Genomic DNA, 22,949 nt, shown 5'->3' with positions numbered 1-22,949 from the left:
AATGGGTTTCATAAACAATGGAAGATGTACAATAAGCCAAGTGGCTGCAGTACAACCGGTTCACAACAGACGGCTTCCAGGGAAAAAAAAAAAAATACGATTTATTTGGAATAATTTCAGTTCCCACCATTTTTGTCGAAAAGTTAAAAATGGCGGAAAAAGTGAGCAAAACAAGTTCTCCTTTAAAATCAAGATGGCGGCTAACATAACGGAGGAATTCATTCGTGATTTTAAATTTAGGCTACTATTGACTCCCCTAGAAAAATAAAATTTTGGGCAGCTCGGCATGCAAGGTCAAATGCTATCCTGACTGGACTAATATACTTTTGAGTCTGATATTACTGCATGTAACTTCTTTGGTATTGTAATATAATTCAAATCCTTCTAACCACTTAAAGTCCTATGTTTTGGCTATCTATGGGCAAATTTTCAGCCAAATCGATGATGATGTATTTTGGGAATGGAGGAAAATGTAAAAAAACTGTATTTTAACGTTTTCTACACTATAAAATTAGATCAAAAACTTGTTTTGAATCAAAATAACTTGTTATAATGCCATATAATGACATTTTTAAGTCCCTTCTATTAAAATATTATGTTTTTCATTGATACTTTACGATAGAAAATGCGAATTTGTTTAAATAAACACCAAATCACTGTAAAATTGCATAAAATAACATTTTGAGAAAAAAAGAAGAAGAAAATTTTTTGACCTTAAATATCTTATTTTTACGTCCCGCAGAAGCTATATACATACCAATTTTCAGACAAATCGGAGATCCAAAATTTTTTGCCTGAGTGATTTGACATGGAATGTATCTTAATAACTATGTTGTTGTACTTGGGCTCTAGTGGAATATTGTCAGAGCCAGCTGATTTGTGCGCTTTCTTACGTTTGTGTGCTTATTGATGTTATATTTTGTGCGTCTTCTTGTACTTGGAACTGTACCTAGAGACTTACTGGTTGAGTATTGGAAACCTGTATTGGTTTTTAGAATTGGCTGGTGGGGGGCATATCTTTTGTTGGCTAGTTCTTTACTAATATTATAATTGTCTCATTTTTTGATGTTTATTGACGAACAGCTCTTTTTCAGCAAAATTTTCTGTTATTGATTCGAATTAATTATGTATATATTTAAATTTTATCCATAATACGTGAGGATACAATTTGTTTGTTTAATTTTTTAGTGCCCCATACGCGGCTCTTGTCGTAAAAGCAAGTGGATTAGCAGCTGGTAAAGGTGTAGTTGTAGCAAAAGATAAAACCGAAGCATGCAGAGCAGTTGATGAAATTTTGGGTGATAAAAAGTTTGGATCTGCCGGAGAAACAGTCGTCATTGAAGAACTCCTTTCTGGCGAAGAAGTGTCAGTCCTAGCGTTTTCAGATGGAACAACTATAAAAGCTATGTTGCCTGCTCAAGATCACAAGAGAATTTTTGATAATGATCAAGGACCGAACACAGGAGGAATGGGGGCATATTGTCCATGCCCACTGTTAAGTGAAGAACAATACAAATTTGTACAGAAGGAGATTCTTGAAAGAGCTATTAATGGGTTTAGAAAAGATAACTTAAAATTTGTAGGTAAGATATTTTTTAAAAATTTCTGATATTTTTAACAAGTAATACATTGTTGTCACCCATTTTACAACATTAAAATGTGAGAGTCTTAAATTTCCATGTCTGTCTGTCCGTCCGTATGTACGTAAATACAACTTGTCCGTTATTAGAGGAGATAGAATGACAAAAATGAGGTATCAAATGAGAGCTTATAACTTAAAGATAAATAAATAAATAAATAATAGCTTTATTGTCCAACAGGTATCCATTTATAGGACAATTTTATACTAATTATAAACTAAATTTTAAATTTTAAATAAAAGAAAAAAGAAAAGATAATTACCAAGTGAATTAAGAATTCAAATGAGACTTAGCCATTCTGATAAGTTGACTTATACTACAGTTGAATATATCACAATAGTTTACCAAACAATTATAATTTTCACACATAACAAATATGGGGGAGTTTAATATCAGGTTTGTTCTGGCTTGTGTAGTTCTGAACGTGGAAACATTTCTAACAGGATAAGAAGGTACATTAAAATTTATTTGTTTGAGAATATCGGGGCAGTCAATTAAATTATGCAGCAATTTAAATAAAAATATTAGTGAAGCACAATTTCGCCTCATTTCTAATGAAACCATATCTAAACTATTACACAGCTCACTATTTATGTAACCTCTCTCTGGATATATGCCGTTAATCTTAAATGATAAATATTTCAAAAATTTACGCTGCACCTTCTCAATCAACTGAACATGTGAATTATAAAATGGAGACCAAATTATAGACGCATATTCTAATTTACAACGTACATAAGAGAAATATAGTAATTTGACAGTTTTTATGTTAGTAATATTTCGGCTATTTCTGACTACAAATCCATATGATTTAAGTGCTTCAGAAACTTTTAAAGATATATGTTCAGTAAATGAAAGTTTACAGTCGAAAATTATGCCAAGATCTTTAATTTTATTCACATGTTCCAGTTCGCTACCATCAATAGCATAAACATAGTTTATACTATTATGTTTCCTTGAGTAACTTACAACTTTGCATTTATTTGCATTAAGATTTAAATAGTTTTCTTTGCACCATTCATGCACACCACTCAGTTCATTCTGGATAGTGTGACAATCATTGATATCGTTAATTTCTAAGTAAACTTTTAAATCATCTGCATAACACAAACAGGGTACAGAAATTTTCTCACATAAGTCATTAATAAATAACACAAACAAGAGTGGGCCTAGATTTGATCCTTGTGGGACTCCAGATGAAGGCATGTATTTGTGAGAGTTATAACCATTATAAGATACAAATTGAGTTCTACCAGACAAATAGGATTTTATGAAAGCGACAGCATCTTTAGAAAAACCAAAAAGGGACAATTTGGAAAGAAGAACTCGATGAATTTTGTCAAAGGCCTTTGAAAAATCAGTATATATAACGTCAACTTGGGATCTCCTGTCCAACGCTTCAGATATGTACTGTGTTATTCCCAATAAGTTTGTAACTGTGGATCGATTAGCAATGAATCCATGCTGATATTGTGAAATTTGATTACGAGTGAAAGAGTATATACGATTATAAAGTATGATTTCAAAAATTTTGGATAAATTGCATATAATAGATATGGGCCTATAATTTTCTACACAACATTTTTCCCCATTTTTATAAACAGGACATACCTTTGATTCCTTCCAGATACTTGGATACTGTTTGTATAATAAACACAAATTGAAAATTTTTAATAATGGCTTAGTTAAAGCACCCATGCAATCTTTAATAAAAAAAGAGGGTATTTTATCAGGTCCAGAAGTCATCTTATTTTTTAATTTTTTGCTGGCTAGAATTATTTCAGTTTCTTGAACAGGATAAAAATTTAGACATTCAGTGTTGACCGCTAAGACATTATTACTGGTTAGTATATTACCTGCTTGATAAACATCATTAAAGTATTCAGCAAAGATATCAACGATATTTTGTGGTTCAGAAGTAGCAATGCCTTGATATTTCATTTCACCAGGAATCCGTGAAGTGTTATTTTTAGCATTTACGTATGACCAAAACTTTCTAGGGTTTACAGAAAGGGATAATTGTATATTTTCGATGTATTCGTTGTATGCCAATTTAATTTTTAGTTTTGAAAGATGTCTTAAGCGCTGAAATTCAAGCAGATCAGAGTGGTTTTTATGTAATCTAAATTTGTTCCTGTGCTTAACCTTTAGTTTGATACAGCGAATAATATCGGCATCAAACCAAGGTGGATATGTGTGGCTGAAGTTTTTGTAGACAGGAACATACTTATTAAATAAAAGAAAAATTCTATTATAAAAACTGTCTACAACTTTATCAACTTGAGAAGATTCATCTAGAAAAGCCCAATCCGTTTCATACAATTCCCTATATAAATCACAAAAATTTGCCTTTTTAAAGTTGTAAGTTACCTGGTCAGAACCAAACCTGAACCTAGACGCCTTTACAAAAATATTCGTAATATTAATTATAAGAGCTGGGTGGTGGGAATCTTCATAGACTAACGGGGACATGTCACGCATTACTTCGCAGGTAAAATGTGACATTATTAGATCTAGCGATCTACCTAAGTGATTTACAACCCCATTAAATTGACCAATACCAAAAGAGTGCAAGAAACTTAAAATTATAGAAGTTTTATCATCGGAAGTGTCATTTTCTATAAATTTAGGGACGTTAAAATCACCTAACACTAAGACATCGTTATGTAAATAATCAAGTTGTTCCAAGCACTCAAAAAAATATTCAAATTCTTGTAAACTCAGTTTGTCTGGTAAATAAATCACGAGTACATAAAATTTCTTAAATATAATTTGAGATTTAACAATAAGCAAATCAATTAACGGAAATTGTAAATCAAATGCAGAGGTGTCTATAACTTCCGAAATAATAAAATCTTGTAACGCAAGCAATACACCACCACCCCGCTTCTTATTTACCTCCTGAAATTTGCGATCTTTTCGGAAAACAATATAATTACTAGGAAATAATTCAGAGTTTAATACATCACTGTGTAGCCAAGTTTCACTTAAAGCGATTAGATCATATTCACAGTCACTTATATTACGATTAAACAGATGAATTTTGCTATTTAAACCGCGAATATTTTGGTAGTAGCAGGTGAGTTCTCGGTGACCTAGATCAGATGTCCTAGAGCTGTTGGAGATATTCAGTTTAACTGTTTCTTTACAATGGTGGGTTTGCCTCTTATAAACTTAATAGTCAGATCCTTTTCTCCGTTATCCGTTCTTTGATTCAGCTCAGTACGAAGTTCGTTTAACTTAGCTCTTTGCGTAGGTGTTTTGTCATCAGAAATAGAAATTGTTGAGTGTGCGGTTGTTGCTAATTTTTTCTTGTTACGTAAAATAAACTTAGCATGTAATGATGATGAAAAAGTCACTTTAATTAGACGTGCTTTGTTAGAAGGTTTGCCAATTCTGTGTAAATGTATTGAGTTGCATTGATTCCCATCATAACCTTGTATTGACGTTAGTATTTCATCTACCTTTTTTTTGTCTTCAAGAGAAGAGTTGGTTTCTGGGACATTATGTAGAATTATATTATGTGAACGATTTATGCGATCAACTGCCTCCTGAATTATGTCTTCATGAGCCTCTGATGTTACCGATGAGTTAACTGAAGCAAATTTCTTTTCCAATTCCTGCATTTTATTTTCAATAAGATTTGTAAGAAATTCTTTTAATGCTTCGAATTTGTCATCAGCGGTGTCACATATATTGCATATTACTTTTATATTTTTACTTCTCATACGGGTGATACGACTAGCGTCATCACTTTGCAAACCAATGCATGAAGTATGCAGTAATTTTGTACAACCTGAACATTTTATCGTTTGCGAATTGGCAGTAGATTGTTTACAATTCGGACATAAAGACATTGTATCTTCCTTTAAACTTGTTGACGTGAACGAAAATAAATATAGTAAACTGTTTGGAAGCTCGTTAATGATAAATTGATTATACCAGTTTTTTCCGATAGCTGATAGACAAGTACCTATTGCAATATGGGAACTTAATAATCGCAAATATTTTAACTTCAGCGATGCATAAGAACAAAATAAGTACTCACACTTGTAGATCTTGGGGTAACAGACACTGTGTAAAAATTTCACCAAACTAGGATTACTATTACCCAATCAAAACGACAATTTTATACGATCAAAACAAATCACGTGCGTTCACAACAACTACCTTCTAATTAAAAAGATGTTATTAAAGGTGAGAAATTTGACCTCGGACTTCCGGTTCCAGAGTTACAACCTCAAAGACTGTTTTAAAATAAACGAAGTAGTACAAGCGATATATTATTCGACGCGCCTTAGTAAGATGATAACAAATATATACATACTTCCTGTTTTTATTTCACTTTCCCAGATAGCACAAGTACGTTTTATTGACATCCAATGGACGTACATCTGTGTACATTGGAACGTCCAATGGACGTCCCGCTAAGGTACAATGGACATCCGATGGACGTCCAACGAACGTCCAGAGTTCACAAAATTGGACGTCCATTGAACGTCCGCAACAAACGTACAGTGTACGTTGTTGGAGCTTTCAGTGTACGTCTGATGGACATTTTTAGCCCACCTATATTAGCCATCTAGTATCTATAATTTTGTGAATACATTGCAAAAAGCCTTTATAGGAAATTAATAATAGTTCCTTTAATGCTATACATTAAAATACATTAAAATATTACACAAGAGACGTTTTTTTATTTTTCTTTACTATAACAACTTTATTATAATATATAGGTACTTTATTATAGGAACTTAATTAATGCACGACTAAACTTGCACGATAAACAGCAAACACAAAGGTATTATCACAGGATGTATTATATTGTACAGTTGAGTCCGCGAGTCTTTACCCGTGCGTCATTAATACCTGGCGAGATAAAACACATACTTTTTATCTAGCATAATTCTCTTCCACGCATGAAACTCATGATATGACGTGCTGACGTTTGTTATTAAGTAAAAACACATGTTATTTTTATGAACCATCTAGAGTCAGTGCACTGAAAAGAGATAGGTGCAAAAAAGACGATTCGGTATGTTTTCATATTTTAAGCACAATTTGTTTGACGTTTCTGATTTGTTTAATTTTGTGGCTGTCAGTCAGTTGAATTTTTTGCGGTTTTTGTCGAATTTTTGCGTTTTGAAGTTTCTTGATATTACACAAACAGTTGTTTTCACAACTAATTTTATATTGGACTTTGAAATTTTAAGGTAAATAATTATATTTTGGCAATTAATATTTAAAACATACAAAGCTAACGTCATTCACACGGTAAAGAAATGACTGTGTTTAGATTTCCGTCAAAGTGAATAAAATAACAAAAATAAAATATGTTAATGAATTTTTTTATAAATTGTTTATTTATTTATTAATCAATAATAATAAAATAATTTATTAAGCTACTTCAAATGTAGCTGTAATTCTGCACAAAAATGTTGAAGCAAAACTTTTATTTGACATTCTATATAATTTGATAACGGCAAATTTTATAATAAAACCTGTAATCGGAACAGTAGCCACTTTCTGTCAGTTGTTGTTGCGTGAAATAGATTTCCGACTTATTTCGTATGCTTTAAATGATGACGCACGGGTAAAGACTCGCGGACTCAACTGTATGTAATAATTTAATAAAAACGAGATTCAGTTAATGGCGGCGTGTGCAGCAGCATGCACATAGAAAAATTGTTTAGTTTAGGAGCATGAAGAATGAAGATGAAGTCATGAAGATGAAGTCATGAAGATGAAATACGCATACGCCGCGCCGGGCCAGTTAGTAACCAGAGTTGCCAGAGTTGGTACAATAGTACCAATTTGATACAATTAGCAACCAAACTTTTGATACTAAAGTATCTTAAAGTAATAACCTCAAATTTTGTGATATAAGAAATTTACTTCAAATATCATTAAACGACGTTTTTGAAGTTATACTTCTTTAAGCGCGATTGAGAGTAGCCTTTCATAATACTGCGCGCATGCGCACACAGACAGTATGGCGTTTAGTTGCTAAATCTTTCAAGTTATGTATAAATGTTTCTTCTAAAATTTAGGAATATATTAATTTTATAATACATTTAAGTATGTAGTAATTTTCTTTACAATTTTTACTTACCTATTTGTTTTTTTATACCTTATATCGCCCGTGTCGAGCAAGTGTCTGCGTAGGATAGCGGTATGTGTCTCTAGTTACGGACGTGTTAGTACTTGGTTCGATTCCCCATAAGGGAAAATTTTTTGTTTATTATTAATGGTTATTGACATCTTAGACTATTATATGGACTTAAAAAATGATTAAAAATAATTAAAATAATTAATCGGGATGTTGCCCAACCATTTATCGAGTTGCAAATTTATAATAACTGTCTATTTCAAAATGCAGTTTTGAAATGCATTTTTCTTATGCACAAATGCAATTTCAGATTTCTTATTCATTACATTAGTTCACAAAGTTTCCTGACATTCTCACGAATCCAACGCACCAAACTGCATTAAAATCCGTCTTACTGCGCCAAAAATCGACAGTAAGGCCTTTTTGTGCTTCAATGCCTCGACTAATTAGTGTTTTTAGTAATTATATTTATTATAATTTTTGTGTCTTTGGATTTGTGTTCCTCAGGAGTAAGATGAGTATTGTTAAAACATTTTATTGTATATTTATTATACCTCACCTTGTCTGTTTGTTACCGTGAATTGTCATTAGGTACGTCCGAACCGATACAGACATAGTCCTCGTAGCGTATTTGGTATAGCATTCGGCTAGAGATCGAGAGGTCTTGAGTTCGAATCCGGAGCAATCCTATACTTTTTATTATTTTTTTGAAAGCGGTAAGCACAAAATTAGTTTGGTGTTTAAAAAAATTAAAACAAACTGTTTAAAGTATATTTATTTTTAAGACATCATATAATAGAAGTATAACTTCTTACGTGCGTACAAAGTACACACACACATTCTTTTTTTTTTAAGTTATTGCAAAAAATGTGTCGGTTTAGTACATTTTGTGTCACTATTTTAGTCATTCCAGTGCATTTACAAACATTTCTCTGGCAACACTGTTGGTAACTAAAAAGACATTGGTTGCGTTCGGACGACCACAGCGGCTGATTGTCAGCAGAAATCGGCTGAGTGGTTGTATCCAGCGCTGATAGGGAAAGCTTAGTACATCTCTCAGCGTCTGACTTCCAGCGGTGTCGTCTAAACGCTAACGCTGGCTCAGCTGTCCAGCCGCTGTGGTCATCCGAACGCACCCATTCGATGGCGGACAAATATTGCAAGGCGGGAAATTTAACACTTACAAATGCACATTTAAGATTTAAATTGGTAGTAGTAATTCTTGTAAGGTGTATAATTACCGATGTAGCTCTGTTATACTGAGAAAGTTTACGATCATTTTATCATCGCCTAATATTATTATATATGTTTAATTAAAATAATTTTAGTGGTTCAGTGTGTTTTAATTCGATGATGAAAAAATATGTGACTGCATTTATTGGAAACGTTTTATATTCTACTAATAATATTGTTTGATTAAAACAAGAAGCTAATAATTACTCATAATAATAATCGCGTTTTGTGTAAAATTTCCATGGACCACAAATGGATGTCCAATGTACGTTGAAATCAAACGTCCAATGGACGTTGCATAATGTACGTACATAGTACGTCCAGTTTTGGTCCATGTACGTTTGGACTTTAAATGTACGTTACATGAACGTCCATCGGACGTTGTGCGCTATATTGTTAATGATATTGATTGATTGAGATTGATCAACTTTATTTATTGTTTTGCATAATGTTCTTGAATGTTGGTGAACGACTGAGAACGAATATGTAATACACCTGAACGATTGCGGCATTGTCAGAATACAAGTTTAATCAGGTGCATTTACAAATTGAAGTAAACATGTTGTGACAGTTGTAACAGTGAAAAATACTTAATCTAGGTTCCAACTCTTAATTTTCTAGTTAACATTACTAATCTACACTCTAATCAGTAGACTATTGTTACAAAACTGACTTTTCTATGATCTTTTAGGCACTAATGTTTAGTTTTAGTTGACTTTATTTATTTTTAATAACTTACTTCTAAACAAATGAAAAACACTGGATTTATATCATTTATTTTACAAACTGCGATATCTAATTTATTTATTACACCAAATCTACTAATTTATCTAATTTCAAATTCAAAAAATATACCGCGCCCGTTACATATCAAAGTACACCGACGGTTTCAAATTCACAACTTACTGCTAATTTCAAAATCCCTCTTATTTATACAATGCTTAATCATCTCGATTACAAAAGAATTATCCAGAATAAACGAGTATTTACATAATAACTTAAAGCACGTAAAATCGAATTTACTAGTACAATAACAAAAGAACAATTATTAGAAAAAGGTATGTAAACACCTCGATCGAGATCTTTCTTTAAATTAGGCGTAAATAAATCAACCACAGGTGCATAAATCATTGTATAAAAAAAGATTACTTGGTAAACATCTTCGGCGTCTGTTAGGCCGGGAGCTGAAAACTGTCGGGTGACATAATTATGTCACATTGCCCCCTCCTTAAAAGAAGGTTTCTCCTGGAACCCTGTCGGGACTCGAACTGGATGCTGGTATCTGCAACTGGACCCTCTTTTACAACTTCCAGTTATATAAAAGTGGTAGGGGACAGTCTTCGCTCTGCAGGAGTAACTATGCGGATTGCAACAGACTAACACCTGGACCTCGGGCCTTGGAAAATTTCTTCTACCATATTTCGGATAACTCTCCAGTCTAATTGGCGGCATTCTAACTTTGGCATGGCTAACTTTTGCACGTCGGACTTTAACACGTGCTCTCTCAATTGAATTAATGTATCTGATACATCTTGGTAGGTAGGTTGTTCATGGACAGTGTCTTTTGTTACCAGATAGAATAGGTAACGTGATGCATCTTGGAGTTTCAATGCTTTGTCAGGAGCTGGCAGTTGGCATCGAAGTTCTGCAACTCGACCAAACGTCCTTCGAAATGCGGATGCCAACCCTCGTGCGTCTTTGCTACTGGCCGGGATGGTATGGGCCAGTGAATAGTCATCGGGAAGTGCGAGTAGATCTCGCTTTTCTTCAGTGGTAACACCATGTCTCGCTTTACCGGTACCTCCATAGGCCCCCATGAACTCCTCAAACGTGAGATCAGATATTTCTCGAACTTGGTTTACTTCCACTTCTTCATCTGCGTCGTGGTCTCCCTCGTACGGCGCCAACCGGTTATGGTGGACTATCATCGGCTTTCCCCTAGAAATCTTCCTTATTCGGTAGATAACGTCATTAATTTTCTTCACAATGAGGTACGAGCCTTCCCAGAACGGCTGCAACAAAAGAACAATTATTAGAAAAAGGCATGTAAACAACTCGATCGAGATCTTTCTAAATTAGGGTCCCTCATAAATCAATCAACCACATGTGCATAAATCATTGTATAAAAAAGGTTACTTGGTAAATATCTTCGGCGTCTCTTAGGCCGGGAGCTGAAAGCAGTCGGGTGACATAATTATGTCACACTACATAGAAGGCCTCTTAGGCAAGAGTTCTTTGAATATATTTCATAGGTAGATCATTTAAAGAACGCTCTGACACTGGCATTAGAACGCTCTGTTGTAGTAAAACATTCTTTAAAATATTTTAGGTGTATTATATGCAGGCTTAATGTTGACCCCAGATGGTCCAAAAACTTTAGAATTTAATTGCCGCTTTGGAGACCCAGAAACAGAAGTCGTATTACCATTGCTGGAGTCTGATTTATATGACATTATGCTTTCCTGTGCCGAAGGAACCTTGCATAAACAAGATATAAAATGGAAGCAAAATATTAGTGCTGTAGGAGTAGTATTAGCATCTAGGGGATATCCAGAAACATCAAGTAAAGGACAAGTAATCTCAGGTTGGTACTATTACTAAATATTATTAGGTTTGTTCTAGCAAACAGTCAAACTAGTCAGAAACCGTCAGCAAACAGTTGGTCAGTGAGAGAACATAATACAGTCACCAGTGCTATCCCCTCTACTCGCGATGGTCCACTATTCGCTGATGGTTTCAAACAGTTTGAAACTGATGCTAGAACAAACCTAATATTTGTATATCTCATAAGATAATCAGAAGCCCTGAAAAAGTATTTTTTATTAGAAAGACCCTTTCGGGCTACGTCATAACACGTTTTCGGAATGATAATTCCATCATCAGTGCTGCTTACAAGGTATACATAGTTGAGCCACTAAAAATATATGGTGAAAACCCTTTAAATGGTATAAAGTTGTTATTTTGTTACATTGTTGTAGATAATATGATGTTTGAACTTTCACGTGATTTGCATCATGTCAATGCAAAACTCAAACTCCCAACTATGTGGGTTGCTGGCCCTGAGAGAAATCTCTGTAAAAATGATCTCTAGATAGCAGCTCTATTTTAAATTATTCCTTTGTCTCTTAAATCCTACGGAACTTCGGTAGTGTTGTTTGTTGTTGGTGTATTCCTATGGATTTTGAGATGCTATTCTTGTTCCCACCTTCGTTTTTACCAGAAAATGATCTGTGTCTCCATCTGCCCCTCTAAGGGTAAGAACAGAACAAGTGGGGCGCGGTGGAGGTGGAGGTCGCGGTCGATGTCGATATCCATGTAAAACAAACACATTGTAGTGAATGGAAGAGAACAGAGCAGGTAAGTCGCGGTGGAGGTTTAGCGCGATGCCATCCAGGAGGTTTACATCGATGCTTTTGAAAATAAAATGAGTGTGTTTTATATGGATGTCTACTGCGCGGCCTACAAGGATGCCCTGTGATTGGTCCGTTCGAAGCCAAGTTGTCATTACCTGCGCTATCTGAGTTGATACTTTTTATATAATCCCTTTTTTGTATTCAGTTTATTTTTGAATTTCTAAAGTTATTAAATTCAGTAAATTTTTGAAATATGGAGGAGGATCTGATTATTTACAGCTGACATTTCATCACTATCATCACTTGACTGACACAACATCGCAAAAGCACAGTCTTTTTGTCATTCAAATTTGACAGCGCAGGTGACCTCCTTGCTATGTGCTGTCGACATCGACCGCGACTTAACTAGTAGCATCCACCGCGACCTACACCTCCACCTCGACCCACTTGTTCTGTTCTTACCCTTAGGCTTTTTAAGTCTAGGTAGTTACTGTCCATTCTGGCATCTACCAGCACATAACCGGTCTTATTTTTTGTGACACATTCGTTGGAGACCCACGTTTCTCAGTGAATTTCCTTGTGCTAGTACATTGTTGATTTTTTTAGCAGGATATGGGATGCTGCAGACTATTAACCTTGTTCCATTATCATTACTGACCTCATGAAGACTGGTTATTTATTCCTCAAGAATCAAATCCCCAAGATAATATGCGTATCCTGTTTGGGAAGATTATTATTCATACTAAGTTCATCTAGTTAAAAAAAAAATGTCTTTTATTTGCTGTTCGTTTTCGTCTATCGATTTGAAGGTTATGACTGACCCCACATGACTTTCCTTGACTATGAAGCCTGTGCCGAATTGGTGCTCCTGTTAAATTAATTAAACCTACCCCTGAGATGGCGCAGTCATGATATTCAACGCCTTCCAACGCTACGCTTTTCTAAAATCTTTCCCTGCGTTATATTTTGCAAAAGCTGGTATTTTGTTCCTCTCATCGTGTGGCCAAGGTATTGTAGTTTTCGTATCTTTCTTTCATTATTTAGTTCTGTTCCTTTTGAAAGACTTTAAACTGTTCACTTTCGCTGAAAAATATTACAGATTTACTAATTTTTGGTATTCCTTCTTTAGTTCATCTAATCTCTTATAAGGCAGTTACCCCATGTTTCTGAATTCAAGTTCTTTTATCACCTGAGGTAGGACTATAGGCCGATATGGGCTCAGCACGTTCCAGCTTCGTATATTTATTGTCCTTTGTCGTCGCCTTTGTTGTTTTAAAAGAACCGTCCTTATCTGAGGCATGAGTTTCTCTTTTATGACTGATTTTCTTTTTACTAAATAATAGTTAGTCCCTTCTTAATCCTCCTCCCTTCTCATCCTGGACTTGGGAACAGACAACGGTCGTGTTTATTACTTTTACCAAACTTTTACTACTGCCAACTATAAGTTTTTGGCCAGATAAATGTGAAACATTTGTGTATCCCTTTTACATCCATTTTAGAGGCTATCTAATTCCTTTAAAAAGAAAAGAACAAGAAAAAAAAAGAGAAAAGAAAAAGCAAAAAGAGGAAAAAGCAAAAAAAAAGAAAAAAAAACTAAGAAGATGTAAACCTCCGAGGTGTTGAATCGGGTTTATGTCATAGCGTAGTAAAAAAAAACAATTAATAAAAAATAATAATAAAAAAATAAATTATAGATATAAAAAAATACAAAACAAATAAATATATGTACAAAAAAAATATTTACAACCAAAACAGTGTATTATTTAGATAATAATTGTAATATTTTAGTTTATTAGAAATACAGAAAAAATTCCTCTGATTGAAAAAACAAATTTGTTTGTTTTTAAAATATCAAAATGTCTGGCTAATTGGCTCGGCCAAGGCCATCAAATTCACAAAAAAAATCTAATTCCTTTTTTAGTAAATTTGTTAAGTTTGCTCTTCCAAATGCTCCCTTACATATATTTCACAATTTCGTTGGGTTGAAAATTCAGTGTATGAGAAGTAATCTAATTAGTTAGAAGTCTTAAGGTACGTATCCAGTGTTCGGAGTAGCAGCTCCACATACGTTGGTGCTCGCCGCTCACCCTCTTCGATTCAACCGGTTTGCTGTTTATATGTAGGGGAGCGCATGCCGTATCATAAAAACGTGGATGATAACAAAGGCAAACGAAGATAGACAAGGGGAAAGAAAAATTCTAAGGAAGATCTTTGGGCCTGTGCTGGATACAGCATCAGGACAATATAGGATAAGAACTAACAAAGAGCTCGAAGAACTTTACTCAGACGCCATCATAAAAGAAATAAAGTCCAGAAGACTCCAATGGACAGGACACCTCAGAAGACATTCTGACCAAAGAACAGGACTGGTGTGGGAGGAAGTCCCAACTGGAAGAAGACCACGAGGACGCCCTCGACTCCGGTGGTGAGATAATATAGCAGGAGACCTGAACACTATGGGCGCATTGTATGTGCATAGCAATGGAGGCATTTTGTCGAGTCGGCTAAAACCTTTGAAGGGTTGTAACGCCACGGAGTAAGTAAATAAGCATTTCGTATCCATTTGAGCAGCTACACCGAGCACGGAGCACCCACGTATGGGCACACCAGGTTTCCTCAACACGACTCTACCTTATCGGCAGAGTCTACAAGAAGTGTACGGTAAATTGAAGCTGTAATTACAAAAAAAAGAAATATGCGTATGTCTTTGTACTCACTTTATAACTCTCAAACAATTACGGGATCTGGATTTCAATGCATATTTTTGAAGTTATACTTCTTTAGGTACGAGGGTAAATTTTACATTCCCTGGCGCATGCGTAGTTAAAATTTTTGGCAACAATTATTGTTCAGAAACCATTTCTTTGTGGTATTTTTCAATGTGTTTGTGTGTGTTTTATTCTTTTATTTTTTTTTTTAATTTTTGGTATTGTTTTAATAAAAATTTTTGGAAAGTAGTAAGTATTAAAATTAGTTTAATATTTAAATTAAATATAAATAAACTGTTTAAAGTATATTGATTTCGTTGAAATCATATAATAGAAGTATAACTTCTTACGTGCGTACAAAGTACACACATTCTTTTTTTTTATAATTCTCGTATCAAAGTTACGCGTGAGGTTAGTCGTACTGATGACAGTTGGAGAAACATGGGCGACCCCCCATTTATGGATACGTACCTTTAGATAGTGCTTCAAACCATGATACTACGACAACCAGAGATAAAGCCACGCGCATGAATAAGCCTGTCTCTCTCTCTTCTACGCCTACGTCACTGACCGACAAACGCCAGGCCAAATGTTATATTTTTAACGTTTGTTATTTTTATGCAGTTTGCGAAAGTTTTCGGAAAGAATAAAGCTATATTTTCGGGATAAAATTCTTAAATATAATTAAAAATAGTCATTACTGCCCTTTCAGCATGGTATTATTGTTAGTATTAAACCTTTGCGACTACTCTTTCTAGATTTAAAAAAGATTTCAACATCAATTATTATATAACAACATATAATTTAAATCAAGATTGCTTAGAAGGACTATTCTCAGTACTAATACGTGCGATTGGAGGTTTACGTGATCATCCGTCTCCTTTGCAATTTAAATACCGTCTTCATAATTGTATTATGGGTCGGAACGATCAAGTTATTTCACTCTCAGCTAATGTAAGTAACCTACCAGAAACAACAAACATGTCGCTTCAAAACATGAAAGCAGGAAGCTCTTTGAATCTTGATTATTACAACAATGACGTAGTAGATTCAGTGATGATAACCGAACCACTCTTTAGTCAATTAAATCTTCCAGTAACTTCAGAAAATAAAAACCATCAAACAGATTTTGAAATGGAAGAGTTGTATATCATGATGGACTAGAAAATTTAGCTGGTTTCATAGCTTTCAAGCTACGACATAAGGAGAGTTTGGGCAGTTCTACAAATAGTAACAAATCTTCCTCGTGGGTAAATCATCTCTCAGAAGGGGGTTTGGTGAAGCCTTCAGAAATATTACTTACGAACTGTCGTGAACTAGAAAATATTTTTTGCCAATTCAATGGGGACACTATTAAAGTTGGCATCAAAAATTATCAAAAATATTTATTGGAAAGATCAGTTCATGTTAAAATATCTGGTGATGTGAAAAAACTATTTTTTAGATATCAGATGTATTTTCGAATGCGAGTTTTGAACCAAAAGTTGAAAGAAAAGTCTAAAATACAAAAAAAAAATTGCAAAAATCGTAAGTAAAATGAATCAAATGTAATATTGTTTTTTTTTTGTTTTTGTTTTGTTTTTTTGTTGTTTTTTTTTGGGACCGAGGGATGTGCTCTTTTTCTAGTCGGCGTAAAGCTGAGCGGGAAAAGAACTAATCTCAGGGGATGAGTTTTGCTTGGAGAGTCTTAGGACTTTGCACCTCCTTAAACCATCCCAAGACCGCTGGGTACTCCCAACATTGATTGGGGGTGTGTAATCTTTGATTGCACCCTTCTCGTGGTGGCTCTGTTCAAACTAAACTTAGCGGATATAGACTACATAGATAGTCGATCAACAATCCCTGCGGTAATATGCAGATAGATAAGGTTATACCTGATATCAATCGTCATCAGGGGCATGTTTGCCCAGCTGGTGTCTGGGAGAATGTAAGCAGCCCCAAATATAGTTGACGACCGGTGTAAGTAAGAGTGATAGTCAATGCTCAGAAAACAAATCGCCAACTGCACCCAAAGGACAGCACTAGAAGGCTTAAAACTACCGGTGCTGGGAGGAACAGAGATTTCATTTGCCAAAAAACAAAATGCCTAGGGGTTTATACTGATCATAGGCTGAAATGGAATACTCACATCCTGAATTGGGGCTCATTGGACCTTCTAAAAAGGGCCAGACTAAAGAATGTAATCTAGAATTAGAGGACCACGATAGATCTGAAAAGGTAGCAGTGGAATAGGCTAAACGGCCACCTCTTTAAATCCATCTAAATCTATCTACTTAATTTTGATTTTGTAATTTTAATACTTTTTGAAACTTTTAGTTTTTTATTATTTGTTAATAAACCATATTTTATTTGACGCGGTTTATTTAAAGTTTTCTGCATGTCAAGAAACCTCTTAAATTTTTGGCAGTGAAAAAACTATTACGTTTTTTAGTACAGTAACTACATAATATATTGCATTATTTTACTGGTATGATTATAGTAATTCATCAAAGTATAAATTGAACAGTGTAACAGAACAGACGAACGGCAATTTTAGTTATTTAATAACACGAGAATGTATAAAACCGTATAAAACTCTATGCTCTCCCATAAGTCTCCGTACAAGTTTGTCGGGCGCTGACGTCATGCGCGCACCGGTTAAAAGTTGTTCTCGAAGTGGCTTTATCTCTGGTTGTCGTAGTATCATGCTTCAAACCATCAAGTGAGATTTGATTTTGAATGATCTTATTTCTGAATTTTATTATATTCCTTACAAATAACTTTCTAGATACGTTACAAATGTACCCAATTAGATTTAAACGTATTTTAGGCTTTTTTATTTTCTTTAAAGTGATGTTTTAAAGAAACCAGATAATCAAGCATATCTACACAAGTTGGGTTAGGTAATATTTATTATGTTTGTTTATGTTTTAGGAATAGAAAAAGTTGCATTAAATACGGACCATATTGTCTTCCATTGTGGTACAGCCCTAAAAGACGGACATGTTGTCACAAATGGTGGTCGAGTGTTGATATCTGTAGCGTTAGCACCACAACTTCCAGTCGCTGCCGCTAAAGCCACAAAATCTTGTGAAATCATCAGATTTGATGGACAACAATTTCGTAGAGATATATCACATAAAGGAATTGCAAGGTAAAACATTTAGTGACACATTAAATTAAATTTGAATATTTAACTTGCCTGGATATCTAAAGATAAAGATGTTTTCAAACTAAATTAAATTGGAAATTGATGAATTGGTTATAATGGACTCACAGCTCCTTCAAAATGCAAACCGGGAACGATTTCAATTCTCATGCAGGAATCAATCTCTTGCCGATCGAACCATTTAATTCAGCCAATAGAAAAAAAAATTAACGGAAGCAATTCGGGCTGTGATAAACATTGGATGTTTATTATATTTCCTTGCACGGTTCTTATAGTAAACAAATACCCAAAGTGTTTTTCACTTCGATGGTTTTAAAACGCGAAAAGTTTATGGCTTCGGCAATTATAAAAATCTTATGATATACAGGGTCCTATAAAAGTTACTGCTTTCTGAATTAGATGGAATTAAAAGATTTTTGAATCGTTACAACGGGAAGGATTTTCTTGCCAAATTAGCTTGCAATTCATTTTTTGTTATTTTGTGCGAATTTTGCAACAATAATTCATGAAAAAATTATGGAATAAAAAAATACCTGCATGTTTTATAATCTTCTATTTTTTATTTTTAAGGGCTATTCTTCAGTCAGGAAAACTAACTTACAAACAGAGCGGCGTTGACATAGATGCCGGTAACGATTTAGTTAATCATATTAAACCAGCAGCCAAATCGACAAATAGAACTGGTACTATGGGAAGTTTAGGTGGTTTTGGAGGTTTATTTGATACCAAAGCTGCAGGGTACAAGGACCCACTTCTCGTTTCTGGTACTGATGGAGTCGGAACTAAATTGAAGGTAATCTCTTTTTAATTTAATTTATATACTGTGTATGTAGTGTTACAGTAGCTAGGAATTTTATATTCTTAAGATATATGTAGTCCGTTAACGTCAAATACGAAAAATATATTTTAACAATTTTAAACATATATCTCTGTAGTAGCAGAACACTTCAAAAACCTCAGCAAAACACCAGTTATCAAATTAACGTACCTCTTCAAAAGCACAGGTGTATGAAACTGAACGCTCCCACAGGAATGACTGATTTCCATATATAGCCCTCCCCAAACGACAAGGAAATGTGAGGCCGTAAATGAGCCTGATGAATCACGTTACAAAAATCTTTATTCGAATCATCCACAACATAATTCGTAATAAATGCGACGCATATTTGAGTCGATCCTAGAATGGTTTTCGAAAGGGAACAGCCACTAAAAGATATTTGAAGGTGCAAAGCAAACTTTCGATTAAAATGATCCAAATCTCACAAGAGATCGGACTCGATGGACGGGACATAATTATTATCCGCAGTAAATACTGGAATCATAATGGGTGTGTTAAGGATGCCTCCTTTCTTTAACGTCTATGCGGAACATCTGTTCAAGGAATCGTCCAGAAGGGAGACTACGAACTTCCCTACGGTATCTAGATTTTAATGGGTTCAGTTTTATAGTAGGATTAAAAGCGACTACGATCTGCCCGACGCTACCTAGGTACTTAGATAATATTTTTGTGAAAATATATAGTTTTTATTTTACTTTATTGTATTCAAAAAGGAACCCAATTACCAAAGCATGAGCGAAAATTTTAAATGATTAAATAATGACGCTATATCAATATAATCGAATAAAGTTTATTTATAAATCTACATTAACTTATATACAATAACAAAAACTACAGTTAAACAATAACAATGCTTAATTCTAATGTCTGATTAGTGATTAAAATAAGTAAGAGTGGACACTATATTTTAGATTTTAAAAGTTAGCTGCATATTAATTGCCAACTGACTTAATGAAGTCTAATTTAGTAATGTTTTGATTAACGTAACATTCATGTAGCCTATGTTCAATAAAATCAACTTTTCTTTTTGCCGTTTTATCAAGTTTTTTTGAATCTATGTGCAGTTCTAATTTTCACATATACTTCTGCTTGAAAATTTAATAAAATGTCTGTAAATTTAAATATGTCAGGATGTGATTTATAAAAACATTCGTTATATTTCGAGTGAAATAATTCACATGCGTTTGTAGTAAATATAAGAGATGATGAATTTGAAGCCCACGTGTAAGGTGGAAATGTTGAATCTTCCGTTAAATAATTATCAACTCGGTAATCACAAAATTGCAAAACTCTGTCATCTTCTGGCATAATATTAAAAAGTTCATCATAAAAAAAGTCACCAACATCATTTGGATCTAAATAAGGAATGCCGAAAAACAATTTTAAATATTTTCCAATAACAGTTTGATTTTTATATTCCGAGGACAAACCTAAATTTTGAATTTTTTGGTACCAATTTTGTGTTAAATGAAATTTGCAACTAAAAATAATAATGTCGGGCCACACTAACTTGGCTGCATTTTGAATTGCTATTTCAAAATCAGAGATTATTCGCTTCGGTTTGAAATTTAAATTCAAATCTGTACATATTGTTATTAATGTATCAAAAGTACTTTTGTACGATTGCTGTGATTTATTTGGTAACAAACAAAATACTAGAGGAACATAAAAACCATTTTTGTAGCCATGCATAGTAAACATCTGACAAAAATATTTAAAACAGTTTTAAAAAGTTCCATCTACATACAAAGAATCTACATTACACAAAAAGTAAAGGTTTGTGAAACAACTAAAAATTGCGGAATTATTTTTCGTAGAAAATAAAAAGTTTTCACCTGTATTTGTTTCTAAATTTAAGTTCACTAACACTTGTAGAACTTCTTCCTGTGACTTTGGCAATGATGGTGTGGATTTTCGTCTTGCAGCATAGATATTTCTTCGAACGCAAGAAATGTCTTTCGTCGTCAGCGGTAAATTGCTGAAATTTTCCTTCCTCAATTCCTTGTGGACAATCTTTAAAGGTCTTTCACATATATCTTCTACAGCTTTCCTCTTTGTAGAATTACTAAAAATTTACCGGTCAACGTGGATATCTGGAGCATGATTATGCTCCACCGATGCTTTTTCAAGAATAACGTAATTTTCATCACCTTCCTTTGTGTACACTTTTTGTTGACACCCTTTTTTGATGCATCGCCATCTAACTTTTCCATCTTTGGAGACATGGGCCTTTGAATATTTATATTTATTAATTATTAATAAAAGTTCTCCTCTTTGACTAAAAATAGTCGTTGGATTCACCATTTAAAAGTTAAACACTAACGGACAAAACCGGACACTATACCGTAATGAAGCAACTGAACTGCAACTGAAGTGAATAACTAAAAATATTTATATTCTTACTTTCAACTATAATTAAATTTGGAATTTTCGGTCATTAAGACTTAATCCCCAACTTTCTCGGCGATGGGGCAGCAGGTACTTGGGATTAATGGGCCCAGGTAGTTCGTGAGGCAGTTAGATAACGCCGGTCCAGAAGGTTCCAAAATCAACGGAATTGTGGTCAATAACCTTAGCTGAGTATGGGCCGCTTGGGACACTCCCACCACTTCCACTCTGACGTCACAAGCCATGCATCTTTTAAGATGGCGTCAGCTGCATTCAACGAATGTATCAGCGTCATTTAAAAAATGTCGGTTTATTGTCTTTAATATATTGTAACAATAAAACGATCGGTTCGTTTATACGAATATTTATTTCAACAAGTTTACAGTTCGCATTTATTTTGCTAACTAAACTATTCCTAAATATTAGCGTGCTTATATACAAACAGGTTATTTTCCAGAAGATTCGCCCAACTCTATTTATCGTATGACATTGCATCCAGCTGGTTCTAGTAACAGCGAGCGCCGAGAAACTTCTCGACTTCATCGAACCAGTCTACGAGGTGCAACCGTTATGCAAGGTCGGTCAGAATTAACCTTTTCGTTACAATATTTACTCATAATTATGTTTTATTAAATGTTTTTTTTTTTATTTAAACACAAAAACCACATCAACCGCACATGGTTATTAGTGGATATAACAATACAAAAATATTACATTAAATAGAGTTATACAATTTGATGTATTTTGAATAGGTTAACACTGATGAAATTTTTTTGGTGAGGATTGTCTTGAGGTCATCATCTGTGATTCTATGGGATCTTCTTTCTTTCTGGAATTGCGGACACTCAAGCAGGATATGTTTGACAGTCAGTGGATCGAAGCAGTTGGAGCAGATTGGTGGTGGTTCTTTTGTTATTAAGTATTTGTGTGTTAAGGCAGTATGGCCAACCCTTAGACGGTTAATAATAACTTGGTTTCTTCTGTTGGAGGGATTATCCAGGACAACATCTAGGGGTAGATTTTATGTAATTTACTACATAATTTTTCCCAATGAATTTGCCATGTATTAGTACAGTGGATTTGAACCAGATTCTTCAGGTCGGTATACGGATATGTTTTCAACTTTGCTGTATGGTTTGAGCTCATTCGACTTTTGTTTGCCAATTCATCTGCTTTTTCATTTCCATATATACCTGCATGTGAAGGTACCCACCCAGATAAAAACCACTTACTTTCCTAATGCTCGAAGTGTTTCTAGTTCATTTTTTATTCTTTGTAAAATAGGGTTTTTCGTATACATTTGTTTCAGCCCTAATAATGCATTTAATGAGTCTGTTAAGAAAATGCATTTCATCGTTTTACTCTTCTTGAAAAAGATTATGGTTTCCAAAATAGCTGTAGTCTCGTCTGTAAGAATACTGCAGTTTGTAGTTTATAGGTATTGATATGCTGTAAGAATTTTCATTAGAGTAGTAGGCAGCAGCGTGACCATTTGGAGTTTTTGAGGCGTCGGTAAAGATTTGCAAATACTT

At 34.2% G+C, this 22,949-nt stretch overlaps 1 protein-coding gene across 1 annotated transcript in view; it reads left to right on the top strand.

The window, feature by feature from the left end:
• The window catches only part of LOC114339287 (trifunctional purine biosynthetic protein adenosine-3), a 53,692-nt gene that overhangs the window by 10,257 nt on the left and 20,486 nt on the right, over nucleotides 1–22,949 (top strand). The window contains exons 3-6 of the mRNA XM_028289915.2: nucleotides 1,189–1,583; nucleotides 11,312–11,566; nucleotides 17,957–18,176; nucleotides 18,762–18,984. Coding sequence (XP_028145716.2) covers nucleotides 1,189–1,583; nucleotides 11,312–11,566; nucleotides 17,957–18,176; nucleotides 18,762–18,984 — 1,093 coding nt within the window. The remainder of the gene's footprint in view (nucleotides 1–1,188; nucleotides 1,584–11,311; nucleotides 11,567–17,956; nucleotides 18,177–18,761; nucleotides 18,985–22,949) is intronic.

Source organism: Diabrotica virgifera, chromosome 5 (assembly GCF_917563875.1).
Source record: "Diabrotica virgifera virgifera chromosome 5, PGI_DIABVI_V3a".
NCBI lineage: Eukaryota > Metazoa > Arthropoda > Insecta > Coleoptera > Chrysomelidae > Diabrotica > Diabrotica virgifera.
Note: the sequence above shows the minus strand (reverse complement) of the source record. Positions and strands in the feature narration are given on the sequence as shown.